Source organism: Camellia sinensis, chromosome 1, assembly GCF_055761805.1.
Source record: "Camellia sinensis isolate YWXY chromosome 1, ASM5576180v1, whole genome shotgun sequence".
NCBI lineage: Eukaryota > Viridiplantae > Streptophyta > Magnoliopsida > Ericales > Theaceae > Camellia > Camellia sinensis.
The window spans coordinates 63,734,661-63,747,647 of NC_138961.1; the positions used below are offsets into that span (position 1 = coordinate 63,734,661).

General features: G+C 33.3%; 1 protein-coding gene across 1 annotated transcript; it reads right to left on the reverse strand.

Moving 5' to 3' along the window:
- Positions 1-4,055: 4,055 nt before the first annotated feature.
- Positions 4,056-12,550, reverse strand: LOC114256818 (polyadenylate-binding protein 2). The gene is given in 5 exon segments (XM_082888526.1): positions 4,056-4,462; positions 4,542-4,733; positions 8,119-8,163; positions 12,262-12,349; positions 12,426-12,550. Coding segments are annotated over 5 exon segments (585 nt in total). The 3' UTR covers positions 4,056-4,327.
- Positions 12,551-12,987: the final 437 nt, after the last annotated feature.

Below are 12,987 nucleotides of genomic sequence, written 5' to 3' on the forward strand. Positions count from 1 at the left end.
GCTTTGACAGTAGATTGGTCATTAGTAATTAAGCTAGTGCGTTTAGAGCGATGACTAGGGAGATTAAGTAAAGGTTGATCTAAGGGTTTAGTAGACTTTGCAGATTGTTCTTCTAAATTAGTTTCTGGCTTATCTAATTGTTTACCAATGGTTTTTAGACATTGATTAGTATAATTATTTTGTTCAATAACTTTTTTAATCTCAGGGTCAGAGCCAGGTAATTTAAAAGGAGAGGCTGGAACTTCAGAACCTTGATGATCAATAATTATATTTTCTAATGGAGGATGATTAGAACTAACAGAAGTATTATGAGAAGTTTTCCATTTGTGTTTAGTGATCGTGTTAACCTTTTTGTAATATTTTTCCATGTATTCAAAGAAAGATAATTCAAAACCATATTGAACCATAAAATCATACCATTTTCTAGTTATTCTGGATTGTTGAGTAGAATCATATTTAGCACGATAAGCATGTCTTTTAGTCCTATTCTCTTTGGATCTAAAGTCAATAAGTAATTTATCTAAATCAAGAGTAAAATCTTTTTTGATTGTCATTAGCTGAGGATTTACCGGAGGTATAAATTCTTCGAAATCAGCTTGAGTTGGAGAAGTATTTGAAGCAATGTCTTCTTCTGGTAAATGTGTGGGAGTAGTATAAACAGGTTTACTAATCTGGGAAGTGGTAGAATTATCAATTCCTTTTAGTTTATTTTGGAAAGTTTGGTTGGTTTGACCAAGATGTATTTGGCTATTTTTTCGAAATTAAGGAGTGTTAAATATTTCATCTTCAGTTGTAATTTCAGTAGGGACACTAGATGTACTATGCCTAGAGGATTGACTTCGATTAAATTTAATTCGGACAGAACCATCATTGTATTGTTGAATATCTTGGATTGAAGATTGTTGTTGATTGTGTTTGTAATTTTCATTGACAGTAATCCATTGATCAGGTAAATCTATATTCTTCCATTCAATCATTTGGGGAATATTAATATTGGATTCATTACTACTACTGCTTTGAATTAATAAAGTTTTATCTTTGAGGCTTTTGTGTAAAGCATGAACATTTAAATTAGTTTGCATGCATTTATAATGAACACGATAAATTAAAGCAATATTACGAACTTTTTCCAACATTGCAGTGAATGAACCATGTAATTGAATGTTTAATGTTAATGCTTCGAGAATATGTGGATCGCGTAGATTAAGTGTAAAATCAGGAAAACAATTAAAATGTACTGGACCTTTATGAAGACCAGTTTCCATCATACCCATTAAACTATCATTGTAATTAAGAAAACGAGCATCTCTTAAACATAATAAAACAGAAGTGTTTTTGCCTACCATTGTTAATGGATTTACACCAACTTGAATTAAACCAGTAATAGTATCAATTTTGACGGTAATATATATATTTACTTTGTCCTTACTCAATTATGTGTTCTCCTTAGGAGATTTATGAAGCAAAATAAATTGGGTTGTCCTTTTTACCAAACAATGGTCCAATATAGGGGTTTTGGCTAAATTTCTCATTTTAAAATAGATGATACTCGCTCTATTATAGATCAAGTTAATGATCTTAATGACATTGCCACTATATGTGCTGATGCTGGAGAACCAATTTTAGAAACTTTTTAAGTTTCAACTATTATTGGTAAACTTCCATCTACATGCAAAGATTACCAAAGGATTATAAAATACAAGAATAAGTCTCTGAATTTGGATGAGTTGCTTCAACACATTCAGATAGGAAGTAAAGCAATACGACGTGATAATCTTGAAAATTCGAGAAAGACTGAAAAAGTTTATAATTTTGAAGAACCGGCATCTACCTCTAATAAACATGTTGTCAAGTTTACTAACAAGAAAAAAATCTTTTCAGAGGAAGAAAGGCAACTTCACTGAAAAGGAGTTTGTCAAAAAGAAAAGTTTCGGTTCTTGTTTTGTGTGGGGTAAAAAGGGACATTATGCTAAAGATTGCCGCCACTGCAAGGGACACAAAAATGAGACTAACATGATAGCACTAATGAAAACATGATAGCCAAACTTACTGAAATCAACATGGTCAACATGGATCATGGTTGGTGGATTGATTCCACTGCAACTTGTCATGTTACTCCCTATAAGGATATTTTTCATTCCTATAGTAAAGTTAGTAAAGAGAAAGTCGTCTTCATGGAAAATTCTTCTACAAGTGCTATCTTCAGCAAAAGAGTGGTGAAACTTCCTCTCTTCCGACAAAGTCCTTACTTTGCAAGATGTGTATCACATTCCGTGACTTAGGAAGAGTCTTGTGTTTGTTAAGAGGCTTGATGATCATGGTTTTAGAGTTGTATTTGATTCCCAAAAAGTGATCATATCTAAGAAGGGATCCTTTGTTGGGAAGGGTTATGTATTCTATTAGTCTTAATAAAGATGTTTCTATTTCTACTTATATGCTTAATTCACATGTTAATTTTGTTTGGCATTATAGATTAGGACATATTGGTAATGGAGGACTGGGAAGGAAGAGAGATGAGAGAAACAAACAGTACAGAGAGAATGAAGAAAAAATGACATATTTTGTAAACTTGAAAGGGTGTAAGGGTTATTTTAACTTAAAAAATGGTATACTCTCTGTATAGGGGCATGGCTATCAAAACACGTTAACTTTGATGGAAAAGTTAATGGTGCATTTCAGTCCACAAACTACAAATGGTTATGTGATTGTTATGAAATGATAAGGGGATTATCCGCATATGGGCCAAACCACAAGGGGATAAAGTGAAATTTGCCCAAAACCTATTTATGCTTGGTTAGTGAATAGCCACTTGAAATAAGGAGTGTTGGAATGGCTAGCATGTTTGAGAGCTGAAATAAGGAGTCCGGCTAACATGGCTAAAAGAGCTTCCAAGCCTGTTGGAGATGCTCCAACATATCATTTTTTCCCAAAACTAAAAACAATTTCTTTCCTTCCATTGCATCAGGGACAATCACAAAGTTCAATTTAAAAGTTGACCTTAAAACAATTCTCATATGCCAAGCCTAAGGGAGAATGGACTAGCTAAGAAGTACTGACACTTCAAAGAAATAACAGTGTCCATGTCAAACACTCGTTGGATACTTTTTGACATTTGTCCGACACATGTCCAAATGTGTTCTATTAGGTTTTAGACTTAGACACGCTTTATACATTTGGGGCACATGTATGCTTATTGCTTAGACACATGAAATGCAAAAAACAGGTTGGGATCCAATGATAAAAGAAAGATGATATAAACCTTAGGCACATTAATACTTGTAAATCCCTCGTTTAGACTCTAGGAATTACTGTTATATTGTATTATTTGTTATCTTTTAATAACATATATATATACACACATATATATGACATTGACATATAATAAATATATGAGACTATTTTGTGTGTCCCTTAAAGTGTCATGAACTGCATTTTTTTTAAATTGTCATATCAGCGTGCTCGTGCCGTGTTGCATGTCTGTCTTTCTGTGTACAAAATGCATACTGTATTAGTAGCAAGAAATTCCTATTTGGATGACATATCTTACTTAGAAATTTGTTTGTGCACTCCTAAGTAACAAACTCACTCCTATATTGGAAAAAACTCTCTCCCATAGAGGAAAAAAATTGTTCCCAATTGAGATAGAACCTCTCAAATATACAAATCTCAAAGAAACAAAAGCAAAACTACTACTTATTCTAGTACTTTCTATTTACATAATATTTTGCTTAAACTTAACAAAGACAATTTGAGTTGATATCAATATTTAATATTTATTTATATTTTAACACATATATACAACTAAACAGGAAAAAATAATTGGATATATAAAATATATACACTCTCCCATAAGCGCTTCCAACCTAAAAAACTTCTATATACCGTCACCCCCTGCTTCGTGAAAATAAAGGGCTATCTTTAGTACCTAATATGACGGAATCCTTCATATGTTATTGAGGCAAGTGAATGAAATTTTGTCATCCATGACAACACTATATTGGATCAATCTACCTGAATTCCTCACCTAAACAATTCATACCTTGTAAACCATTGCAGCATTGTAATTTTTTTCTAATATGTATTTGATAGGCATGACTTTCTCTAGTTCTCTTAGCACTAAGTGATAACAAAACCAGTATAATAATGCACTATTGTGGTGCTTGAGTTGGTGGATAAAAGAAAAGAAAATTGAAGTTGCAATTGGCATCATAAGGTTCCTCTTCCCGACTATCCATTAGTCTAGCAAGCAACCAAAACAGCACCTAGATTAATGGCAACTTTCCATTTGTCTAACAAGCAACCAAAGGCACCTAGATAATTCTAATGCTTACCCATATCCATATGAAGGATAGAAAGGTGGAACAGGCATGAAGGGTCTTCGTGTTCGAAAACCAATATATGGGTTCGGACGCCTTCCTCGATACTGTTTCATCCCTGGAATATTTGTTCGTTTTGAAGAAACCTGCAGAACAGAATCCATTGCATATTAAATAATCATCTCTCTGCAAAGTAATTAATTGGATCAATGTAAGCTCAAGGACCTTCAACTAGCGGCCATGCAACTCTGATTCATTCAACAGAAGAGCATTCTGAACAGCTTCAATTTCCACAAACTCCACATAAGCAAATCCTTTAGGTTGACCAAACTTGTCTGTCAAAATTGCGACCCTGTTGACTGTCCCACAGGATTGGAAGTGTTGTTGGACCTCCTCAGGTGTACACGCATAATCTACCTGAAGTTTAATCATAGTAAAGAGAAAAATGATTATTCACTCCTTCACAATGTTTAGTGTTTACTCATAGAGAGATGATGCTTCAGGAAATAGGAATAGATACCATTAAAGCAAATTACAAAGAGATCCCTAACAATGGAATAAATCCAAGAGAACTAAACTGGATTAAAGACCCTGGAACAAAATTTACTTAAGTTGACAAACTACACCAGTTTTGTCCAACTAGATTCCTCATATATAAGTTCTTCAAATTACATTTAAAACATAAAAAATTTACAAAAGAATCTATGACTGACTTAATAGGTCCAACAAATTCATAGGAAGAAGTAGCGTTTCATTTCCCAAATCAGAAACACACCCCAACATGAATGTCAAGTACACAAAATTCAGCATCAATTCCAAGTTATGAAGATTAAACCTTTATTTTCCCAAGAGAACACTTTCTTTTAGTTTAAAACAAATATTTATGATATTAATACATTACTCATCACACAGACAAAGAGAACTTTGCACATATTATTTATTTTTTTTGGGTACAACAGAAAGTAACAAAACATCAAACGGGACTACGCCCCATCACCCCCAGCCAGGTACAATATCCACAACTAAAGTGCTACGGATTTCTGATGGCGAGTCATTAACAATAAGCAATTCAGCAGGTTGATTAGCTCCTAATTTTGCTAGAGCATCTGCACAGATGTTTCCTCCCCTTCGATAAGCCATTGATGGACTTCTATAAGCCATTATCTGGATTCCACAGTGACTATTTGAAACCCTTCCTATTTTACTCTAATTCCACACTAGATGGGTTGCATAAAAGTCTCTGATGCACCAGACACATTTCCAGGTATTCTAGATGGAAGTATTCAGCATCAAAACATGTATAATGAAGTTGAAACAAACCTAAATGCAATTCTTGACAAATGACAATTTCTGACTGTGATAAGCTTGCATCAAGATTTAAATGAGCTACATTTCTTTTTAAACCCATCGAGTAAAATGATATTGATAGGCATGTAGAAGATAATCTATCACGTGTGATTATTCACATATGCAACAAGCTACCATGGCAATCACATGGTCAAACAGCCCCATTACATCAATAGACACATACATGCTCTAAAATTAAAAGGTTTTATCTATGAAGCACGGACACTGACACTGACACGGACACGGACACGGACACGGATACGGACACGGGACACGGCAATTTCCAAAAAATGGGGACACGGACACGGCAGGGGACACGGCGATTTTTTATATATATATATATATTTTTATGTGTTATGTAGATTTGTATTACATTCATTCTAAATCAAAATTAACAAACACTAATATAGTACCATTAATTCAATAAATATAAGAGAGGCAAAAAATTCAACATCCAACATCCAACATTAAATATAAGGGGAAAACATCCAACATCTAACATCCAACAATATTCTTCACAAAAACACTAAATAAGAGACAAAGAAGAAGAAAAAAAAGAAAAAGAAAAAAAAAGTAGGCCTATAATTTAAATAAAACAGAATTTAAACATATAATTAAAAAAAACAGTCTCATCTAAATAAAGAGTTTAAATAAAAAAATAAAATTTAAATACAATTTTATATATATACATATATATAAACATATAATTAAAAAAAAAATTCTTACATATATATATATAAACATATAAACAAATAAAAGTAAAAAAAAAAAGAAAAGAAACTTACATATAATATATATAAAAAATAAATAAATAAAAGAGTTTTATACATATATATCAAACTAAAAAATAAATAAAAAAAAAAGTTTACATATAACATATATAAACATAAAAAAATAAAAAATAAATAAAAATCAATAACCTGAGAGAGAGAGAGAGAGAGAGCGAAAGACGCAGAGAGGAGACAGAGGAGACAGAGGCGAAAGAGAGAGAGCGAGAGACGCAGAGAGGAGATTACCTTCGAAGACGACTGGAGCGACTGAAGCCGCGACTGAGACGACTGGATCACTGGTCTTCGATCGACGTCGGAGGGCTTAGATCGACGTCAGAGGTCTGCGATCGACGTCGGAGGGCTGCGAGTGAGAGACAGAGCTTCGATCAACTTCAGAGGCTTCGACTGAGAGAGAGAGGGCTTCGACTGAGAGAGAGATAGTCTTTTTCAGGTTTGATTTCACTCCTTTACTCTCACTTGTTTGATTAGGGTTCCTGTTTTTTTTCTTTTTTTTTTTTTTTTTTTTACTTTATAAATATTATACTTTGACCCCAAATAAATATAAAAAATTCAAAAACGAGCCCCGCCGTGTCCCATGGCGTGTCCCCGCCGTGTCCCCGCCGTGTCCCCTTCCAAAAAAATCATTAAATTAAAGGGACACGCCATCTGGCGTGTCCCGTACGTGTCCACGGCGTGTCCCCGTGTCCCCGGCGTGTCCGCGTGTCGGACACTGCTACGGCATCAATTTTGGAGTGTCCATGCTTCATAGGGTTTTATAACAAGGGAGATGCTATTCCCACTCCACTTTGCTCCAAATAGACTACCTTCTTTGTCTTATTATACATAGTTACATTAATACCCCTGAAATTTTGGTTTTTTCAATGAGTGTATTTTGTGTGAAAGGGTATTAATGTAACTACATATAATAAAGGACAAAGAAGGGAATGTATTTGGAGCAAAGTGCAGTGGGACTAAGAAGGGGGGGAAAACTCTCATTTAGAACATTTTGAACTGAATGCAAATGGATTTGATAGCATAAAATTACTAAATTTAACCACTTTCTTAATTCTTTTTACATAGATCGTCATTTCCTTGAAATAAAGAGATATAAAAATTACTAAATCATTTACTCTTTGTTTTTGGTGGAAAGAATCATTTTTTGGGGAAAGAAACAAACAAACAATATATATTCCTCCATGTCGACTATATTTGCTTCTTGCTACTAACTACATAGCAATTATATGATGAGCAACATTTTTCTCATAGCACCACCTCCATGTCAACTATATTCACTTATTGCTACTAATCACACCACCACCACCATCATCATTATTGCTAATTTGCTATATTATTAATTCTAAGCTCTCTAACAACATCAAAAAGAAAGAACAGAGTGTTCTACTGAAAATAATAGGAGGATGGTAAGATGCATTTCAATATAGGCATTAAACGGATTCAAACAAAAACATGTGATCCATTCGTATGCACAAATCCCACTTCTAATCAATAACCAATCGTATCTATCCTTCCAAACAGTTATGTACTGATATAGATATATACACATTGAATAGAGGTAGACCAAAAGCATGCAATAACAAGGACAACTCAAACTGTAGACCATATTAAAAGACATAAAAAGAACATAAAAATGATCTGAAACAAGAAAAAGGATTGTAAAACCTCACATTACCAACATATATGGAGCGTGAATCCACCTCCTCCTTTTCATCCTGAGTAGCAGGACTAGGATAAAAGTAAAGATTAATGAATTAACATAGAAATGCTGACACCAAAAGCATACCTTGAAAAATCTAGATACGAAGGTATTAGGACGAAATGGATAAATTTCTTTTGGCATGATAACAAATGGGCAGTCCAAACATCAAACAACTTTATCCTCAAATTCAAGAATATAAAGTGGCAAGGATCATACAGATAAATTTCTTTTGACATAATAATAAATGGGCAACCCAAACATTTCAAACAACTTTATCCTCAAATTCAAGAATATAGAAAATCAAAGTGGTAAGGATCATATCAAGCCCTCTACAATAGTCTACAAGAATGTACACTTCCAAATGAGTGACATACTTAAATCAAACAGTCAAAAATACTGGTATGAGTATTGATACTTGTGGGAAACTAATGATCTATCATTAAGTTTCTCCATGACTATTGATGAAAAAGCAGTATCACAAGCATTATATGAAATGCATTAATGCATGTATTTATGATGGCAGTCAATTTTTTTTCCAATGTTAGAAGAAACCTCCTAAGAATGTACATTTCCAAATGAGTGACATACTTAAATCAAACAGTTGAAAACACTGGTATGAGTATTGACACTCGTGGGAAACTAATGATCTATCATTAAGTTTCTCCATGACTATTGATGAAAAAGCAAGATCACAAGCATTATATGAAATGCATTAATGCATGTATTTATGATGGCAGTCAATTTTTTTCCAATGTCAGAAGAAACGTCCTAAGCTCTCTCTTTGATACAACTGAAGGTTCTTACCACTAATTTGTGTATTACATATTTAAACACAAATATACAGTTCCCTCATCTAATGATTAGCACTATACAAGTCTTTAAAATTCAATAATTAAAAGTGATACTGTCCATAGTGGAACAAAGTTAGTCCCTTGAGAAATCACTCATTATCAGCTATAGTTTCATTAGAAAATATTAAATACTGGGGGGGTTTAACAATGGCAATGCAGCCAACATGCCTCCTAGTATAAATAGGAAAAAAATCCCAATTTAATAAAATTACTGCATAATACTCTCCAGTACGTTCCTCCCTTGAAACATATTCACAAATGACTTAATCACTCATGTTATAGAAGAACACTAAGAAGAATGGATACGGACACGGACACGACACGGACATGCCACCATGCCAATTTTCAAAAAATGCAGGACACGACACGTGTAGGATATGCATGAAATATATAATTTGATATATTTATTATATGTCATATATAAGAATATATCATTCAAAGATAATAAAAAAATATAACACTTAGTTTTTTAAATTTATATTGTTTTTATTTTATTATTATATCTTAAGTTGTTTAATTTAAACTTATTCATGTGTATCCAATCGATGGACACGTGTGTCCTCTAAGTGTCCGAAGAGCATCCGGATTTTTTTTTTATTTAAAACAAAAAAAAAAAAATAGGACACGTTTTGAGGAGTGTCAAACACGTGTCGGGAACATGCTTCTTGGGAAGAACATATCAAGCCAAGTGTGGAGATGTCCAATATTTGCTTTGTCAAACTAATAAAATATTCAAACTTGGGTTTAGGAGATCATATTTGATCTAGCTCAAACTTGACAGTTCGAAGTCCACCAAAACTCAAGCTTACCTCTAGCTATGCCCAAATGATTAAATGAGCTACAAATATTTTTCTTCCTTTATCTTAATTTAAGATTAAAAAAAATAAAAATATAAAAAATATGAAAAAAAAAAAAATTACATGCAAGTTGATCTAAAGAATAGAGCACGAGAGAGAGAGAGCATACTCTTAAAGGTTCGGCTAAACCATGAAAATAAAGAGCGGTGTGTCTTCAAAACCAATTGCCCTCTTCGCCTCATCCTTTAGGGTTTCTCTTTTTCTAGTCGATCTACGGAAGTTGATCTAAAGAAGCCAAAGGAAGATATAGAAGGTTTTGTTGTTAACACAGATTTGATTTTGGAGTTAACAGGTGTGCTGCACAAATTAATTTGATTTTGGAGTTGATAGGCAAATTAATTTGATTTTGGAGTTGACAAGTGTGTTGGTCAAATTAACCTTATTTTGTCTAGGTTAACCTCTTAAAATAGTTCAGCCAATGCATCTAGGGCATGATTGTAAAGTTTATAGTCTACAACTACGTGTACATTGGGGATTGGATCGAAGAATAAAATATATGGAAGGAAAATAAATTGTAAGCCAATTAAATGCTAGTATGATTCCACTTCACTTGAGATAAATAACTCATTTTCATATATGCAAAGGGTGTTTCCTTGCTTTCTCGATTCCATTTTGTGTTGTTCGGTCTTGTACCTAAGTTTCTCATTTAAGATCTTTACCTCTATTCTAATTTATAGTCAATCTCATAAATCTATCAACTTCGATGTATTCTTGCATTTCCGTCTTTTCGTCTTTGATCAAATCCCCAATGAACACATAGTAAAAGACTAAAAACATTAAAATCACATCTAAAAAACATGGTCCCACCTAAAGTTGGCCCCGTCTCTCTTAAGATCCTAACCTAGACAAACTAGGGTTAACTTATGAACAACTCATTAAGAAGTGGGTCCAGCCCAAAGATAATAAGGTTGAAGCTCATTTCTTTAACTATTAAACAGGTATAAACAAACTCATAGTCTAATAAAGCCCAAGCTACTCATAGATAGCTTGATTCTTGGAAGCCTACTCATATAAGGAATAAAACATCACATAGCTTGCTTCATCTTCGAGCATTGATGAAGAAAATTTGGAAAGTTTAAAATGAAATTAACACCCAAAGATATAGCCACAATTGGTAAATGTAGCCAAATGTGAAACATATATTATAAGATACTTTTCATCAGTTAAGATTTTTTTTGTAGCTACGAATTTGGAACATTCGAAGGCTTATATGACAAAATTTCAAGATTTCAAGAACATAGCTTAGATGCTGAAACAATTTTCAACAAATGAAAATATTTTATGGTGTGCCTCAATGGGATGATGACCATTCTGGTTGGCAATATGTGATTCACACACAATGCACATGATTGTCACTTTAATACCTCTGAGTATTTACATATATGAGTGGGGAGTTGTGGCATTTGTAATAAATTTGTCAAAATTAGGGGAGAGAGGGCAGAAATATATTGTTTACCCTCAAACTTGGAAATAATGAAATAATACAAATGGTGAAATCAATACTTTAAAAGGAAGGTGACACCAAATGGGTGTTCCCTTTATAGTATAGTACAAATATTGTTTGCCAAACTGGACGCAAAGAGATAAATGATATACATAAGATTCTCTAGCAAGGTTTAAAATCCTGACAGAATCAACAGGCTTATTGATTGTAAACCAGACCTCTTTTTGACTTGTGACATTTCAATATCATGTTTTTGTTCAACTCATTTATGCATGGCTTTAACGTAGATTTGGTGATGCAACGTACTTTTTAAGGTTTTCATATATCATTATTCACTTCATTTTTTATATAGATTTTTAAAGCATAACAAGACCCTTTTATTTTTAGCTCAATTCTTATTTTTATATAAAATTTATATACTATACGATCTAAGCTATTGAGGGAATTAAAATTTTCTTTAATGTAATCTTAACGTACTCATAGTTGTCAAATTGCGAGTGTCATAAAAGATGTAAATTCTAATTTTGAGAATCGTGAATTAAATTGAATAGAAAATTGTTAGATTCAACAGTTTAAACTATAAAATAAATTATGTTGAACAAATATGGCAAAAAAAATTTAAAAATTGATTTTACCACATGTTATACAATAGTTGTTATATAAAGGCATAATTACACTGTCTAAGAATCTTGTAACATTGAGCACACCTCCAAAACCCAATAAATGTGTAGTAGCAACATTAATGGTAAGTTAACAACACTTTGCATATTGAACAATTTATCATCAATTTCAATTTCAATTTCCTCAACATCATTAATGCTAATTCATATTAATCACTGACCAAATACATAGCGGAGAACCAAAAAAACTATAATTGAACAATTCATCCAACTCTGTTGTTGATACAAAAGTAGCATAACCAAAGATCGATCAGGAACAGAGAGAAAGAGAGAGAGGACCTTGAACGGCGCCCATTTCCTTTTCAACTTTGGATTGCATTTCGCGAAGGGCGCCTGCTTCTTCTTCAATCTCCTTGAGTCTCTTCTTCATGTCCTCCACGACCTATTCAACATCAAAATTAAGGCAAATTACATATGAGTGGGGAGAGAGAGAGAGAGAGGACCTTGGAGTTGAGTTGAGGTCGTCGTCTTCAGCCCTAGACATGTCGACATCGGCATCCATCTCTCCTTCATCGGGTATATCTCCTCCGTACACTTCATGTTCCTGCTCTTGCTCCTGATGCTCCATCTCTCTCTCTCTCTCTCTCGCTCTCTCTCTACTCTCTCGCTCCCTCGTATCTGCATCTGTATCATTGTATAGAGTTCTGTGTCTACTTGTTTCTGGTTTCTCTCTCCATGGACACGAAGAATAACAGGGCAGGGATTGAGGGAGTGGGTGACCCGACCCGGCCCATCGTTTTATAAAAATGTATATATTTATTTTTAAATTATTTAATTGCATGATAAATTAAAAAATAACAACAAAAAAAAAACAAAAAACAAAAATGGGAAAATTACTAGATTTAGTACTAGATTTTTTAATACAAATTACTAGATTTAGTACTAGATTTTTTAATACTTTAAATTCAAACGTCAGGTAAAAAGGTCAATGATCTATTTTGAAAAACAACAATGATTAAGACCCCTGTTTTTTGGAGACCCCACAACCCCGTTTAGATCTTAACC